The sequence below is a fragment of the Typopeltis vanoorti genome, chromosome 11 (assembly GCF_054136105.1).
Source record: "Typopeltis vanoorti isolate ZY-2024b chromosome 11, IOZ_Tvanoo_1.0, whole genome shotgun sequence".
Lineage (NCBI taxonomy): Eukaryota > Metazoa > Arthropoda > Arachnida > Uropygi > Thelyphonidae > Typopeltis > Typopeltis vanoorti.
This window is the reverse complement of record NC_143559.1, coordinates 137,114,796-137,132,836: the sequence shown is the minus strand read 5'-3', so window position 1 is coordinate 137,132,836 and position 18,041 is coordinate 137,114,796. Positions and strand designations below refer to the sequence as shown.

Below are 18,041 nucleotides of genomic sequence, written 5' to 3'. Positions count from 1 at the left end.
ATGGAGTCTTAGGGGAATAATAATTATAATAATAAATGTTTTGGCAAATTAGCTTGACAAATGCAAAGCGAGTGATCGTTATGTGGGACTTCATCTATAGCAAATATAAACTGCAGAGGGAGCAGCATGCTGCTAAGGGACTAAATTTTTGGACTTCTTGAGGAACAGCTATGTGGTGGATGGAACATGAGAATCAAGAGTTTTGGACTTGGTCATAGCATAAGAGGATCTGATTATGATTGAGATGTTATACTTGTCCCAGTTGATGAGTGGCTGTGTAGTCCTGACTTGGACAATGAATAGGAATGCAGAAGCATTAAGGCAAAAAGAATTTATGTGGAATTATAAGGCAGGCAACTATCATTGACATAGAAACCAGCTTTGGCAGTACAGTGGTTGAAAGAATTTGAAGAGAGGTCAGCAATGCATGGTAGATGCTTAATAAAAAATTTAAAAAAATGCAAGCAGATTGTATAACTGGAGTGAAAAAGATAAAGTGGTTTGGAGTCGAATAGATGACTATAGAAATTAAACAGGAAATGCAGATGAAAAAGGTTATGGAAAGCACATAAAGAGAGATGAAGAAAAGTTGCATGAAAAATATATTATTATTATTATTATTATTATTATTATTATTATTCAGGCCTCCAAGGAGTCAAAAGACTCATCGAGGGAGGTCCTTTCTAAGACATAAAGTCTGTCAAGACTCATCGAGGGGAAGTCCCCCCTGAGAAACACAAAGTTTATCATACCACTCCTTAAACCCACTGACCGTTCTCGCTCCCACCACTCCATCAGGCAATGCATTCCACGGCTCAACCACCCTCCACACAAAGAAACCACTCCTTACCCTCTTGCTCACAGTTTCCTTTCGTAACTTCCAGGGATGGCCTCTTGTCATCACTCCTTCCCGCTGATCAACCAAGCGAAAGAACTCCCCAGTGTCAACCCTGTAACCACCTCTCAACAGTTTAAAAGTCTCAATCATATCACCTCTCCTTCTTCTATCCACCAAACTCTGCAGTCCACATTCTCTCAGCCGATCCTCATAACTGTCCTTATACAGTCCTGAAACCATCTTTGTCATCCGTCTTTGTATCCTTTCCACGGTTAATTTATCCCCTTCAAATCCTGGGGACCAAATCTGAGAACAATAGTCCAAGTGTGGTCTGATCAGAGACTTATACAACGGAATGATAACCCTCTTATCTCTGCAGGTCAGTGTCCTTCTCATAATAGCAGCAATCCTCTGTGTTACCTTCACCACCTTTGCAATATGTCCCCTAAACTTCAGGTTTCTATCAATCATCAACCCCAGATCTCTTGTCTCCCCTACTTCCTCCAGTATAACTCCTCCCATAGAGTATGCAGCATCCCATCGATGTTTCCCAAACCTCAAGACCTTACATTTTGCTGCATTAAACTGACACCTCCATTCATTTGCCCATCTATCTAGCTTATTTAAATCCTCTTGCAGGGCTACCACATCTGCACTATTACTAATAATCCTTCCAAGCTTCGCATCATCCGCAAACAACTGAATATCCCCCTGCAATCCACTGGCTATGTCATTGATATAAAGGTTAAACAATATAGGTCCTAGTACTGAGCCCTGTGGGACCCCACTTGTAACCCTCTGCCTCCTGGAAACTGCTCCACCATACACAACTCTCTGATACCTATCAGACAGCCAATCCTGAATCCAGTTGACCAATCTGACATCCAGACCCATGTGCTGCAACTTAAATATCAGCTTATCATGTGGCACCCTGTCAAATGCCTTCGCCAAGTCTAAGAAAATTGCAGTATATGCCTTTCCCTCATCTAATGCTCTTGTAACTTTATTATAAAAGGCTAGCATATTGCTAAAACAAGAGCGTCCTTTCACAAATCCATGTTGATTCTCACAGATAACATTACCCTCATCTGCCCAATGCTGTACACGGTCCCTCACTACTTTCTCCAAGATCTTAACAACTACTGATGACACACAGACTGGCCTATAATTAGACACTTCCAGTCTGTTACCACCCTTATGCAATGGCACTATCTTACCTTCCTTCCATTCCCTGGGCACCTTTGCCAAAGCCAGACTTTCATTGAAAAGCCACGTTAAAGGTATTGTCAATTCCCTAGCACATTCTCTCAAAACTCGTGGAGAAATACCATCCAGTCCCACAGCTTTACTGACATCCAGAGTACTCAGTATCTGAAACACACTCTCCTCCTGTACCTCCAGACCTCGTACCAGTCCTATCCCTCTAGCATTAAAACTGACTCCTCTAGGATGAAATACTCCAATAAAGTGTTCATTGAACAATTCCACTATGTCCTCTGCATCAGTCACTCTATTCCCATTTTTATCCCACAATATCATTCTTCCACAGTCATTTCTCCTCCTACTGGCCACATAGCTAAAAAATTCCCTAGGATTTTCTTTGGATCTTAGGGCCAATCTCCTCTCATATTCCAGTTTCGCTTTCCTTACCACACGAGTCACTCTTCTGGCCTGTGTCTTATATTCCTCATGCATCTCTTCACCTGTCTCCTTATATCTCTTCCATAGCCTCTTTTTCGCATGCAATTCCTGTTTAATATTGTTTGTCATCCACTTTACTCCAAATTGCGCCCTCTTCTTCACTCGTGGTATACAACTTACCATTGCTGATAACAAATATTCTTTCACAATTTCCCACGCACTGGTGATATCCCGGCCTTCCAATTCCTCCCTCCATGAAACTTCCCGAAGTTGACGTCTAAGACTATTATAATCACCTGCCTTATAATTCCACATAAGTTCCCGTCTCTTTGATACTCCTGCATGTCTATTCATTTTCCAAGTCAAAACCATATGGTCACTCTCTCCAACTGGTGGGAGAGACGTCAACTCAGTTATTATCAACTCTTCTGATGCTATAACCAAATCCAAAATTTTTGAACCTCTTGTTCCCTCTGTTACATGTTGCCTAAGACATTTGTCCCTCAAGAATTCTAGAAATTCCATTCCCCTATTGTTACATGCATCTTCCTCTCTCCAATTTATACTACTGAAGTTAAAATCTCCCATAACAATCATTCTTCTTGCACTTGCCAAACTTAGCTGTCTAAACATCTCCTGGTCCCCATCCTCTGTGCTCCTGGGTCTGTAGCAACACCCCACTAAATATCCTGTCTTGCCTACCTCTACCTCACACCATACGCTCTCAAAATCATTTGTCTCACTACCTTCCAAATTTTCCACTCTTAGAGGACATAGGTCATCACTTATCATAAGCAGCACCCCACCACCACGCTTTCCCCTCCTATCCTGGCGAAAAATGCTATACCCAGTGACTTCTATTCCTGTTTTTATATCCAATTCTGTCAACCACGTCTCAGTGATCGCAATAATTTTTGGCCAGGCTGATGCTATCTGCGCCACCAATTCCTCTCCCTTATTCCGGATACTCCTGGCATTAGTATACAGCATATAAATAAGGTACAGACTAGGAAAGTGACTCGTATAGTAAGGAGAGAAATATAATAGGAGACGAGACTAACACTGCAAAACAAGGAGAATCCCAAAGAATTTTTTTTGGAATTTGATCAGTAGGGAGAAAATAGATTTATGGAAAGATTACTGTGCTGGATGGAAACAGAACTCAGGTGACCAATGCAGAAGACATAGTTGAGCTATTTAATGAATAGCTTATTAGAGTGTTCCATCCTGGTAAAGGAGGCTTCATTTCTAATGGCATAAGGAACAGTAAACATTAGAAGTGAATGAGGAGGATGTATTCTGAATACTGCATACACTAGAGGTTAGTGATGCAGGAGAACTAGGTTCAATTTTATCATGTTCAAAGGATTGTTCATAAAATTTATGAACAATCTAAAACTACAGTAACATTGTAAAAAAAGTCATGATATGCATCCTTTGAAGTGACAATTTTTAACAGTCTCAAACAAGTTTAATAGTCTACTGTAGAACCTTGCATAAGTAATTCCCTTTTTTTCTCCCATAATAGCTCGGAAGTTAATAAGAGGGATTCACAAAAAGAATGAAAAATTACATCCAACATAGTAAGCAGCAGGATTTTCCCTAATGTTTGCTCAAAAATGCTGTTATGCAAGTTTTGTTGCAATTCTCTATGTTGCATAGTGAAACCATGTTGTAGAAATATGTTATTATATGGGGATTACCTGTAGTTTTACATAAAATCTTGAACTTTTCATGAAGAATGATTTGCAAAATTCCTTTAAAAAAAGTGAAGAACAGATATGCTAACCACTCGGCCAGCCTGGCTGGCCGAGTGGTTAGCATATCTGCTCTCCAGCCAAAAGGCTGCGGATTCGAATCCTGCCGTAGGCATGGATGTTTGTGATTGGCTGTAGAAATACTAGTGGTGGTGGTAGATAGCGTTGGCTTAGTGGAGACAGAGTTGTACAGCAAGTGCTCTCCCTCAATGAATCTTTGGACTCCCTGCAGGTGTCAAATAATAATAATAATGATAATTTCAGCTTTTTGTTGGTTTTGAGTATATGGGCAGGCAATAATGTTGACTTAAGAAGTCTTTTGTCTCTTACAGCTTCAAGTGGAAAATGACGCCTTTTGGGATGTATATATATTCAATTGGCAATAAAGCCAATGATCCTGAATGTGGAGATTATTGGCAGATGTATCATTCAGCAACAAAAACAAATTATACTATGGTTCCCTATGGCAAAGGTAAGATTGCCTGTCATTTGTAATGCCGCCTCTCTCTCTCTGTGTGGCTATTAAATTATTATTACCCCAAGACCCCATGGAGTCAAAGACTCATCTAGGAAGTCCCTTTATCATACACACACAGCTCATCATACCATGCCTTAAACACACTCAAATTATCTGCAGACACCACACTCTCAACAAGGCATTCAAATCATTCACAACTCTCCATGAAAAAAACCTGATTCTCACTCCCCTGTTCACACCCTCTTTATGCAGTTTCTGGGGATTACCTCTAGTTCTCCCCTGATCTCCCACTGTTGTCTGTAGAACTTCTCCAAAATTGACCCTATAACAACTATCACATCTCCCCTCTTCCTCCTATCCACTATCCACTAGACTCTGTAAATTGCATCTCTTCAATCTTTTCTCATATTCGACATTCCAGAAGTCAGAAACTACCTTAGTCAGTCGTCTTTGGACCCTTTCTAACATCTCTTCATCCTTTTGAAAACCAGGTCACCAAATCTGGATCTGGACACAGTAGTCCATGTGTAACCTAATCAAAGCCTTATACAATGAAACAAGAATCTCCTTACTTCTTCTACAAGTCAGTGTCCTCTGCATCATTCCTAGAAATTTTTCTGTTCTCTTCACAATTTTGGCAATGTGTCCCCTAAATTTCTGATCATTATCTACTATCAGCCCAAGATCTTTTATTTCCTCCACCTCTGACAATATATCTCCATCTCCACCCCATCTTTGTTTCCCCAATTTTAAAACCAAAAATTTGGAACATTGAACTTGCATCCACATTCCTGTGCCCAATCACTCAATTTATTCAAGTCTTCTTGTAAGGCCACATCTTCTCTATTCTTCCTAATTCGTCCCAACTTTGCATCTTCTGCAAAATCTTTGCCAATTTCATTAACATACAAGTTAAAGTATATAATGGCCTTAAAACAGACCCCCGAGGTACACCACTAGTAACTTTGCTTTTCCAGGATATTGCACCCCCATACACAAATTGCTGATATCTTTTTTTTTTTTTTTTTTTTTTTGTTGAGCCCATATATACGAGAGGTTGACTAATCAGCCTATAGTATGTTAGTACCACTAACGTACTATAGGCTGATTCACTACTCATATACTAACGTATATGAGTAGTGGGTTGGGAAAGGAGAAAGTTGTTTACATTAGATTTAAAAGCCTGTGTATATATATATATATATTGTATTTTGTATTCCTTGGGCAATATGTCAGAGGAAAGACTGTTCCAGAGTAACCCAGTAGCAGGCATGAAGGAGGAGGAACTTGTGTGGGTTTCAAGGTATACTGTACTGTGTACTGTGAAACGATGTTGGGTGGTAGCTGTGCACATTCCAATGGGCTTAGTACAGAGTGGGGGAATTATTGATGCTGTGTCAGGTGAACATTTCCCATGGAAATATTCATAGAATATACAGTGCAGAGACAAAATGTCTTTGTGAAAGTGAGGGAAGCAAGTTGGTAAGAGATGGGTCATTTATCAGTCTAATTGCTCTCCTCTGTATCGAGTCAAGCATTTTGAAGGAGCTTTTAGGTGCCCACTCCAAATGTGAGAACAGTATTTGATATTTGATAGCTGGGCAGATTTGTGATTTGTATAAGGTTAATAAGGTTAACAGCTGTTTAGAGGTGAAGTAATGCCTTGAATGAAAGAGAAATCCTAGTTTTTTGTAAGCTGAGGATGCAATGGTTGTGATGTGTTTATGCCAGGAGAGGCCTGATGTCAGGGTAATTCCGAGAAGAGAAATCTCATCATGTCTGAGAATTTGAGTGTTATCAAAAATAATACTGGGGGAAAATGGTTCTTTTTTGTGAAAAATAAGACTGAACTGGGTTTTACTATAATTGAAGTCGACAAGGTTATCTGAGTCTCATTGTAGGATGGTGTGGACGTCAGAATTAAGGGAAGTGGTGGTTGATGTTCTGTGATTTGAAGTGAGTTGTGTCGAGTAGGATTTGTCAAACGAAACGGAGGCATGCAATGTGCTGTCATCTGCAAAATTTATATTGGGTTGTTGGGTTGGAGGTCAACTGAATAGGACATTGATATACATACAGAATACAGAAGACGGTCGTTGAGAGAACTGAACCTTGTGGGATCCCACCATTAGTTGGATGGTGAGAGGTTAGGGAGCCATCTACCATCACACATAGTTTGTGTCCAGACAGAAAGCTGGCAGTCCAAATGATAGGAGTTTGCTTAGTATGCTTTTGTGCCAGACCCAGTCAAAGGCTTTAGAGATATCAATCAAGTGCAACCACTTGTGATTTGCCAAATTTCTCCATGGCATTTGTCCAGAGATGGCTGATATATGTATGAGAGTAGATCTCCTGTTGATCGGCATCAACAGAATCCATACTGGTGGTCACTTAGCTGGGTGTTTACAAGGAGTTGAGAATTATTGGTTTTCTCCGTCACTTTAGATAGGACTGAGGTGAGTGAGATAGGGCGGTGGTTAGATGGCAGCGATTTGTCATCCATTTTACAAATGGATTGAATGTAGTCCAATTTCCATTGCCAGGCTTTGGGATTTGGGATATTATTTATATATATATACCAGTGGAGTAAGAAAGTATGCAGACGGCATAGGATAGACGTCAGTTCTGGTGCACAGACCTTCAGGACAATTGGAGGAATGCCCATCAGGGCAAGGAAACTTCTTTTTGTGTCTAATTTAGACAACAGGTTTATGATCTTTTTGGTAAAAGGATGCAGGGGGCATTGTATGTTGGGCAGTTGGAATGACTAAAGGGCATTTGCCATTGTCAGTTATGCATGCATTGGAGGCAAAGTATGAAGCCAGGTTAGCTTTTTCTATGGGTGATGTTGCAATTGTGCCATCTGGGTATAATATAATATAATAGGGGCAGGAATAGGACAAAAGTTACGACCAATTGCTTTGGCAAGAGACCAAAAGGCATGGCTTCCATTTGGACAGGCAAGTTTTCTGCTTTTTGCCCATTCAAATTCTGTCTTGGAAGCATTGATAATTTTCTTGCATCTGTTTTGGGCTTCACTATAGTATAGTAGGCACTCAGTATTTAATCAGTATTCACTAATGCACCCAGGATTTAATCTTTTTTTGGGGGGGGGGGGGATTTGAGAATACACACTACACATTGCATATGACCTATGACTGAGATCTGCAGTAATTGCCAATACATGATACCCGTGATCTCCACTGGCCCAGCTCAGGCAAACAAAGTAGCGCTTGGTCTGCCCAAGCACTACTTCATTTGCTTTGTTCACCACGGCCTTGATTCCTGAGAGGTATATAGGTTATTCCCACCTTATGTGACTGCTAATTCATAAGTATATAGATATAGAAACAGAAGAAATGACAAAACATAAGTAAAAAAAAAAATGAATTTTAATTAGGAAAAGATCTTTGGAAAATTTTCTAGTTTTTTCCCTTTGGGGGTGTGGGGCCCCTTCCCCCTACCTGGGTGCGCCACTAATGATGGTATAAAGTAATTGAAGAGCAACGTATTTCATCCATATTCGCAATGATGTGGTTAATGAATATACGCTTTGTTTCAATTGAGAGGAATTTTAAACTCAAGAACTGAACTTGTATAACTCAAGAAAACTGTAGGTTTAATTTAAGGATGAGAAAAGTTGTTGAATTATTGCTTAAAACTCACAAATGGGAATTGAAGATATTTAGAAAATATGTATTGGGATTGGGAAACTATCATGACAGTTGTAAGTCAAAATATAACTGTTCTTTGCACCCTCCCCTTTTCAGACTAGACTTAAGGGTTTGAATTCTAATGGCATGAATGGTTCAGGCTTTAGGTGCATACATTTTTCCACATATCATGGCATAATTTTCTAAGTGGTCTGTGTATCAGTTATCCAACTAATGGCCAGTAATCAGACCATTAAAACAATTATCTAATTCGTAGCCAGCCATCACTTTCTCTTACCCAAGAGCCTTAGTTCATTAAAAGCTTGAGCTCACTATCACTCAAGACCCTGAATACTATCTGCCCAGCTCTCTTCTAAACATAGTTTAGGCAAAAGGAGCCCTACCTTTAGGGAATAAAGTTTTTTTTAATCAACCATATACATATAAATATATATATATATAAAGCAATGTTTTTAATTGTTTTTATTCCTTACAGATGCCAATAGTCTTTTGCCTGAAGATGGAGAACACATTGTTATGTGGTATAGAACAGTAGAGATACAAAATGGAATTGAGGGATAACTGTGAAATGCTATTTATATTTTTGCAATTTTTATTTGTAGATTTGGTTTATTTTTTGGATAAATTAGTAAAACTGCTTATCTTGTCGTAACAACCAGATTCATTAATAATGAATCTGGTTGTTAATGGCATTTTCATGCTATTTTATACATCAAAACTTATGTCAAGGAAATACTATATATATATATATACACACTATATTTATATATTTATATATATATATATATATATACTATATTTATATATATATACTATATTTATTTATAGCATTCATTGAAGAATTTACCACCATTCAAATTTCTAAATGCTGTTATATAAATAAAAAAAGTATTATTAGTTTCAGCAACGTAAATTAAATAGAAATAATGATTGTTATATAAATATATATAAAAAATATTAGTGTTTTAGTGTTTCAGCAACGTAGATTAAATATAGAAATAATGATTAAAGATCCAATATTTTAAACCAACAAATGTGGAAATTATCAGTTTCAAAATTTTGACCAGAGAGCTTGAGAATGCTATCCATGGCATTGGATTTTTTTGTTTATGTTGGGCTCATATAGCTCAGACCAGCCAACCTCTCATGTGTGTGTATATATATATATACACACATATATATATGCTGGGCTCATATAGCTCAGACCAGCCAACCTCTCGTGTGTGTGTATATGCGTGTATATATATATATACACACATATATATATATATATATTTTTTTTTTGTTTGTTGGGCTCATATAGCTCAGACCAGCCAACCTCTTGTGTGTGTATATATATATATACACACATATACATATATACACGTGTATATATATATATATATATATATGCATGTATGCACGAGAGGTTGGCTGGTCAACCTATAGTACTTTAGTACCGTATATATGGGATTTGCCTTAGCTTGCACTACATTAAACAACATTACTGCATATTTGTCTTTCTTTTACTGCATTTGATGTTTCACTGGCCTGACAGTTGTTTCAAACAGGATGGTTCTCTTCAAAGACCACTGTATATATATATATATATATATATAAGTAAATAAGGGTCTCCAGAAACTAGGTGATCCCTCAAATCACTCTAACCTCAATGAGTGAACCGAAGAATCATTTTATTTTAACTCATAGCTCTCAGTCATTCAAAGAAACTCAGCACTGGCTCTACTCAGCGACAGGCTCACTCTACAACTAAGCAGAACCGCTCATCTCCCATGGAAAAGCATCCATCTCCATCGAAGGTTCCAATAATAAATAATAAAGGCTATGTCAACAGAAGCCATACCATAAGCATCTAATGCAATGACTATTAGATTAGATGCAAATAGACCACTTCAACAGAAGCTTACATAAGCAAAAACTCACATAATCTGGATTACTAAAGGAATCCACTGTCAGAAAAATGTATTCATTTTGTATTGTAAGTGAACTCTGTTATAAATATAAAATAAAATGTGAATATTATCTACCATCTACCAATAATTGTCCAGGCACCTAATTTGCAATTGATATCAGCACCAGCAGGCAAACTAATAACATGTATGTCCACCTCCTACACCCTTTTAGGGTGGCTAACATCAGGTGGAATCTTTCCATTCCTCCATCAAAGCAGCACCAAAATCAGCAACAAATCAAGATCAAGAATAAATATAAATAATGTGCTGCCCTAGATCTCAATCACCCTCCAATTCGTCCCACAGGTTCAATGGAGTTGCAGTTGAGGTCAGGACTGTTCAGGCCAGAGCTGTCGTTTAACACTTCTTAATACAGTTCCATAACATAACATATAACATAACAGCTGCATCTTTGTGATGTGGGGGGCACTGTCATCTTGAATGTAACACTGGTCTGTTCTATAAAAACTCATGTAGGCAGCACCTGATTATCCAGAATATCAAGCCACTGAGCTGCCTTCATGGAACCACAGACCAGTGGCTCCACACCAGCTGAATGCATGCTGCACCATTCTCTACCACCAAACTGGGTACAACACACCAGGCTGCATCTATCTACAGCCTGCCATCAGATGAATCTTGATTCATCGCTCCAGAGTACTTTTACCACTGATTGATTGTCCAGTTCACATGCTCTTTGCACCAGGCCAGCAGAGCTGCCTTGCTTGTGATATTTGGCTTTTGTGTTCTCTTCTGTGGAAAGCCAGTAAATGGAGCTTTTTTGTATTTGTACTCACCATTTTGAGTATGAAAAGAACATTTCTCACAATGATGTTACTGGCGGTCTGAAACTTATCACGGATGGTCTGTGCTGATTTTTGCATCCCACCCATTAACATTCTACTGCCCCCATAATTTTCGGTGGCGTTTTCGTGCACTAGCGATGCCAGAATGTCTCCATCTCCATTTCTTGATCACATTGTTTTGTTGCCAACCGTTGATTTTGGATGCTCCAGATGAGTGACAATGGCACGTACGGACAGTCCACCAATGTGACAACCCACGACACCTCTCTGGAAGTTAACAAGCTCATATATTGTGTTGTCACACCACCTGTATTCATATTCATGCAACTGCTATGACAAAATATATATATACTGCTTCCTATATTATATATATATATATATGTTAAAAATACCAAGCAATTTTAAACCTGGTTTTACTCCATTACCCAAGTAAGCAAACAGACAAAACAAGTCAAGTTTGCGCCTGTAAGTCTAGCTGATCCTACAGGTAGTGCAAGACCAAGGCAACTCGTGGTAAGGGTGGCATAAGCTCTGATCACTAATTTTACCCTTAATGCCAAAACACATCTCCAAATGTGGAAAAAGTGTAGCATGTGAATGCTAAAAGTGTAGCATGTGAATGCTACACTTTTTCCACATTTGAAAAAGGATTATGCTTCTCCAGTGCCGAGACTGCATTTTAACAATTTTGTATTGGTTAATCATATGTATGTTGTAAAAATTAAGCCTAGACAACTCAATCACTTCTTATGTGACTCCAAGTGGTTTTTATTTTCTGTTCATTAAGAGATACAGAAATAAATGCCCACAATAGTCAGCAGTGGGTGAAATTTAATTTCTAGATCTAGAAAACTTACAACAAAATACAGAATCTTGTTTAGAACAGATTAGTTCCCTAGTGTATTTTAATTTAATGAAAATTTCTGAGTATTGGAGCTGCACGGAAAAACCATCACTTTTTTAGTCTTGCCGGCTGACCTTTCATTACGATTTCCAGTCTTTTGGTTTCCATTTTGTTGGATCAGTGTTCATCACTTAATTTTTCTTAAGAGGAAAATGTTAAATCAGTGGTTTTGCCCTCATTATTACTAATATTGACATTACTTGGATTGCAATTAGAAGTACTTACTCGGAAATTTTGTGTTGGCCCTTTTGCTTATTTTTTTTGTACTACATTAGCTGTTTCAGATTTTAGATATTTTTATGTATGCAAAGCCCCACTTTGTTTCTGAATATCACGTTCTTTTGCGATACTGTGTGCATGAGTTTTTTTTATCAGACATGTTAAAATATAACTCAAAAAAGTATTATTAATAATCACTGCACCACTATGTATATTTTGATTCTATTTCTTTAGTTGGTTTACTCTTTATACTCTTTAAATTTGTTTATTTATTTGGTCTCATTGGTTAAATGAGATTTACCCTCAGGTCAAGCTCAACTTGTGGCCAACAATGGAATCAAATAAATAAAATGCAAGCTAGTTCTGCTATTGTCATTTCATCTGATCTGATATTAATAAAAACTTGCCACCTCATGCAAATATATATGGGTTGCATCAGCAGTAGAGTCAGCCCTGTTAATAACTACCAGATTGAGATTTGCTGAAAAATAAGTATGGGAAAAACCATTACTGTGGATTTTGGGAACAATTTTATTTTTTTTCACAGTAACAGCCATCTTGGAATAGTTGTGAAAAATTTTTAGCAGGTTGAGTGTCATAAAAGATAATTACAAAAACAGATATCCAGTGAGTCATTGTACACATTGGCTGTTGGATTCTGCAAATACATGGTTTTAATTTTAATGGTGCTCTGTTGGTCTATATTAATGGTGCTCTGTTGGTCTATATTGTAGTGAGTTTGTAATATTTTTATTTTTTTTTATTTTATATATATATATATATGTGTGTGTGTGTGTGTGTGTATATATATATATATATATATATATATATTTTATATATATATATATGTATATATATATGTATGTGTGTGTGTATATATATATATATATATATATATACAGGATGCCAGAGGATGGATATATATCTATATATATATCCATCCTGTGTAGCTCAGTAGAAGTGGCGTTTGCACTCTACAGCACTTGACCGCACGAAGAAAGGGTTTGGTGGTTCAAATCTAGTCGCCGACTAGAGGAAAATTTTCTATAAGCCTTTTTTCGACCGGTTCCCGAGTTAGTCGATCTCTGGCACGGGCAAGCGGGTTTTTCCTCCCGTAAACTCAAGAAAATCGACCGTAGAACCCACATTATTTTCAGACATTAAATATATATAATATATAATGTTAAGGTTAGGGACCACGAGATGGCGGCACATTCGAGCCGTCTCTCTTCACTGTGTACTGCTTAATTAGTGATAGCCTTGGGCCATCTATCTCCGATTGGTACCAGTGGAGATTGAACTGCCCACTCAGTCTCCAAAAGTTAGATAGGGCTAAATGGCCTCGCCTACTCCCGTATACGGGAAAAAAAAGGCGTTAGCTGATTTTTTGTTTTATATATATAATGGGTATATATATCCTTTATATATATAATGGGTATATTCTTTATATACATACAGGGTGTTCGGGATAAATTTGACATATTTATAATTAATTATATTTTTCCGTAAGTTACATGTATTATTAACACACACTTCTCTTCATTTAAAAGTTTGGACCCTCCTTCATTCATATACAAGATGTCAGAATCAGAAAGGATGGATAGCTGGAACCCACCTGAATCATGGAAGAGAATAACTTGTATCATGATGATTCGTGCCCGCCATCAAAATAAGGATATTACGACTGCTGCCCAATGCTCCCTGAATACAGTAAAAACAATCAGGCATGAACTAGAGACTTGCAATGGTGACTACGAGGATGTAGCAAGAAGAAAGATCCCTAGCAGACGATCTGATTGCGTTCGTACAGCAGAATTCCTCGCAAATCTGCAGGAACAGGTGTTGAAGAACCCTGGCATTGGAATTCGGGCTTTGTTCGTGGAGTTGCTAACTGTAGTCAAGCCCTGGATAACAAGGGTAGCCAATGGTAGGCCGTATGTATATGTATGGCAGCAGGATTCGGCACCTTGCCACACCTCTGGGAAAAGTCAAAAATGGTTGTCTGAAAATTTCTATCTACGTCTACGACTTCACCAGTCCAAATGTTTGGCCTCCAAACTCCCCAGACCTTAACCCCATGGATTATTTTGTATGGGGTGCAGTTGAAAAAGACACCAATCGCACTTCCAGTAATACAAAAGCCCAGTTAATGGATAAAATTAAAACAGTTTTTGCGGCCCTTCCCAGGGAGACTGTAGCATCAGCTCGTTCGAGGTTCCGAAGCAGAATTGAAGCTGTGATCGATGCTAATGGTGGTTATTTTGAGTAAATCTTGTTGATAGTATTGTAATTAACTCTGCCTGTAATGTTTTTTTGTCAATTTATTAAATTTAATAGATACAAAGATTTTCTTTTTCCTTACGAAACTGTCAAATTTATCCCGAACACCCTGTATGTATATAATTAACTCTGCCTGTAATGTTTTTTTGTCAATTTATTAAATTTAATAGATACAAAGATTTTCTTTTTCCTTACGAAACTGTCAAATTTATCCCGAATACCCATTTTTACTGAAAGCCCACGTAACTTAGTTGAAGTGGTACTGGCATCCTCTGCGCTAGGCCACACGAAGTATATCTTCGTTTTACTATAATTTTAGTCGACAAGGTTATCTGAGTCTCATTGTAGGATGGTGTGGACGTCAGAATTAAGGGAAGTGGTGGTTGATGTTCTGTGATTTGAAGTGAGTTGTGTCGAGTAGGATTTGTCAAACGAAACGGAGGCATGCAATGTGCTGTCATCTGCAAAATTTATATTGGGTTGTTGGGTTGGAGGTCAACTGAATAGGACATTGATATACATACAGAATACAGAAGACGGTCGTTGAGAGAACTGAACCTTGTGGGATCCCACCATTAGTTGGATGGTGAGAGGTTAGGGAGCCATCTACCATCACACATAGTTTGTGTCCAGACAGAAAGCTGGCAGTCCAAATGATAGGAGTTTGCTTAGTATGCTTTTGTGCCAGACCCAGTCAAAGGCTTTAGAGATATCAATCAAGTGCAACCACTTGTGATTTGCCAAATTTCTCCATGGCATTTGTCCAGAGATGGCTGATATATGTATGAGAGTAGATCTCCTGTTGATCGGCATCAACAGAATCCATACTGGTGGTAGAATTGAAGCTGTGATCGATGCTAATGGTGGTTATTTTGAGTAAATCTTGTTGATAGTATTGTAATTAACTCTGCCTGTAATGTTTTTTTGTCAATTTATTAAATTTAATAGATACAAAGATTTTCTTTTTCCTTACGAAACTGTCAAATTTATCCCGAACACCCTGTATGTATATAATTAACTCTGCCTGTAATGTTTTTTTGTCAATTTATTAAATTTAATAGATACAAAGATTTTCTTTTTCCTTACGAAACTGTCAAATTTATCCCGAATACCCATTTTTACTGAAAGCCCACGTAACTTAGTTGAAGTGGTACTGGCATCCTCTGCACTAGGCCACACGAAGATATACTTCGTGTGGCCTAGCGCAGAGGATGGTTCCCAGTCGCCAAATGGAGGAACCTTTTCTAAGCCTTTCTTTGATTGATTCCAGAGTTGCTGATTTCTGGCACAAGCAAACTGTTTTTTTTTTCTCTTAGAAACTGGTTTTTCATCTCAAACTTAAGAAAATCAATCAACTCCAGAACCCACATTATTTCAGACAGTAACATAACATATCCTATTAGGTACCAAGAGATAGCAGCACTTGTTTCCCAGTCTCTTCACATTGGTAGCTGCCTATAATGAGAGACACGGGCCAGCTATCTGATTGGCTACCAGTGGAGATTGAACTGCCCACTCACTCTCTGAAACCTAGATAGTTTAAATTAAATAAACTAATGACATTGAACCTGTGGGACTGAAAGCAAAAAATTGATATGTCATGGGAGTTTATTTTATCTTGGAACACTTATTATGATCATGAACTGAGCCCATATACACTACCAATAATTGTCCAGACCACCCTGTTATTTGAAGTTACAGAATATGTATATATATGTAGATATATGTAGAAAGTATTTTACCTTGGATATAATAAATGTTAAAAATACCAATTTTAAACCTAATGTAGCATGTGAATGCTACTTTTTCCAAATTCCCGACATTCAATTCTTTGTTACATTCCCGTGCGGTCGAAATGATACATTGAAGAATGGTATACTGCTTCCAAGTTTCGCAAAGATAAATCAGCATTAGAATCTATCGCTTCGATGGCTTGTGCAAATGTCGTTCTCAGGTAGCGAGCCTTGAATGCTGAGATATAGCACCCTGATCCATGGGTTGAATGAGAGCGGTTCTTAGGTGGCATAAAAATAAAAACCAGATGGAAACCAAAAGACTGGAAATCGTAATGAAAGGTCTGCCAGCAAGACTAAAAAAAAAAACGTCATGGTTTTTTCTAACATCATGTTGAAGGTCGTCGAGGGGCATTGTTCATAATAAAATCTTGAAAGGGACACCTCTCCCTGCATAATATTCATCAGCCTGGGGAATAAAGCAGTTCGTGAACCAGTCTTCAAAGTGCTTGAGTCATCCAAGCTTTAGGGTTTGAACATTAATAAACAGACAGTGTGTGCTTGTTGATGTGCTTAAATGCACGAGGGTTTTCTGAATCATAAATGAGAAAATGCTTCAGCTTAAAACTCGCGGCTTTCCCACCAAGCAAGTCAACTGATCCTTAAAAGCTTTGAATCCTGGCATCCTTTTAGCTATAGCTACTTGATGTACGTACGTATGATTAGGCATACGTTTCCAATGCAAGCCAGTTTCATCTACGTTAAATTGTTCCGGTAGATAACCTTTGATTAGAGTTAGAGTTGAAACTACCAACGAATTTTTGGGCTTCATCTGCACTTCCTACTTCTCCTGTGAGACGTACATTATGTTATACAAATCTTTTTTTAAAAACGCTTAACACCCCCAGTACTAGCCAGAAAATCTTCTGCGTAATCGTCTCCGGCACATGATTTTAAACATAAAACAGACTTCTAGCCTTCACTTGCACTATGCAAAGGCTCATGGGTGAATTTTTCTGTATTAAATTTACCATCTGCATAAATAAATATATAAATAAACAAACAATTTCCCCGTTTCACGGATGGGTCCGTCCTTTGGTTAAAATTGTACTTATTTTTTTAACTACATTTTTATTTTTAATATATATAAATTTTATTTTATTAAATGAAAGAACAAATATTCCTTTTTCAAATTAAAATTATTCAATTATATAATCGCCATCGTTAATTATAACCTTATTCCAACAATCAACTAAGTTTAGAATTCCTTTTTTGAAAAAAGTTTTTTTCTTTGGCGGCAAGAAATGATAAACTCCTTTGGAGACTGTGTTGTTCAGTGTAGACGTGAAGAACTTTTTCTGGTATTTTCAATTAAATAGTGAAGCATAGGTGCAGAAGCTTTCACAGCTTTCTAAATTCTTTCTTTGTCCTTAAGTCGTCGATACTGCAGAATGTCATGTGCTATTGCATTCACTTTCTTTCCGCCTTCATACTTCTGGATAACTTTCATTTTACAGTCTAAATCAATAGTTTTCCTTGACTTCTTAGCTGGCTTATCTGTATCTGAAGACATTTTCCTTTTACTAGACATTATATGGATAGTATTTCAGTAGAATTTTAATACACCACACACAACAGATGCTTGAAGACAACCGAGTGTATGTGAGAGATAGTTATCGTACGATAACTATTGGATCCCAGTTATCGTACACGCAGCTGCTTGATTAAGCTTGCAGAATTGGAAAAATACTATACTAAG

The 18,041-nt window shown here is 37.7% G+C and overlaps 1 protein-coding gene across 1 annotated transcript in view; it reads left to right on the top strand.

Annotated features, from left to right (window-relative positions):
• LOC150102099 (uncharacterized protein CG3556-like) overlaps positions 1-9,111 on the top strand; it is a 117,557-nt gene extending 108,446 nt beyond the window's left edge. The window contains exons 5-6 of the mRNA XM_090399983.1: positions 4,569-4,708; positions 8,864-9,111. Of these exons, the coding sequence (XP_090256109.1) occupies positions 4,569-4,708; positions 8,864-8,949 (226 nt within the window). The 3' untranslated portion in view covers positions 8,950-9,111. The remainder of the gene's footprint in view (positions 1-4,568; positions 4,709-8,863) is intronic.
• Positions 9,112-18,041: the final 8,930 nt, after the last annotated feature.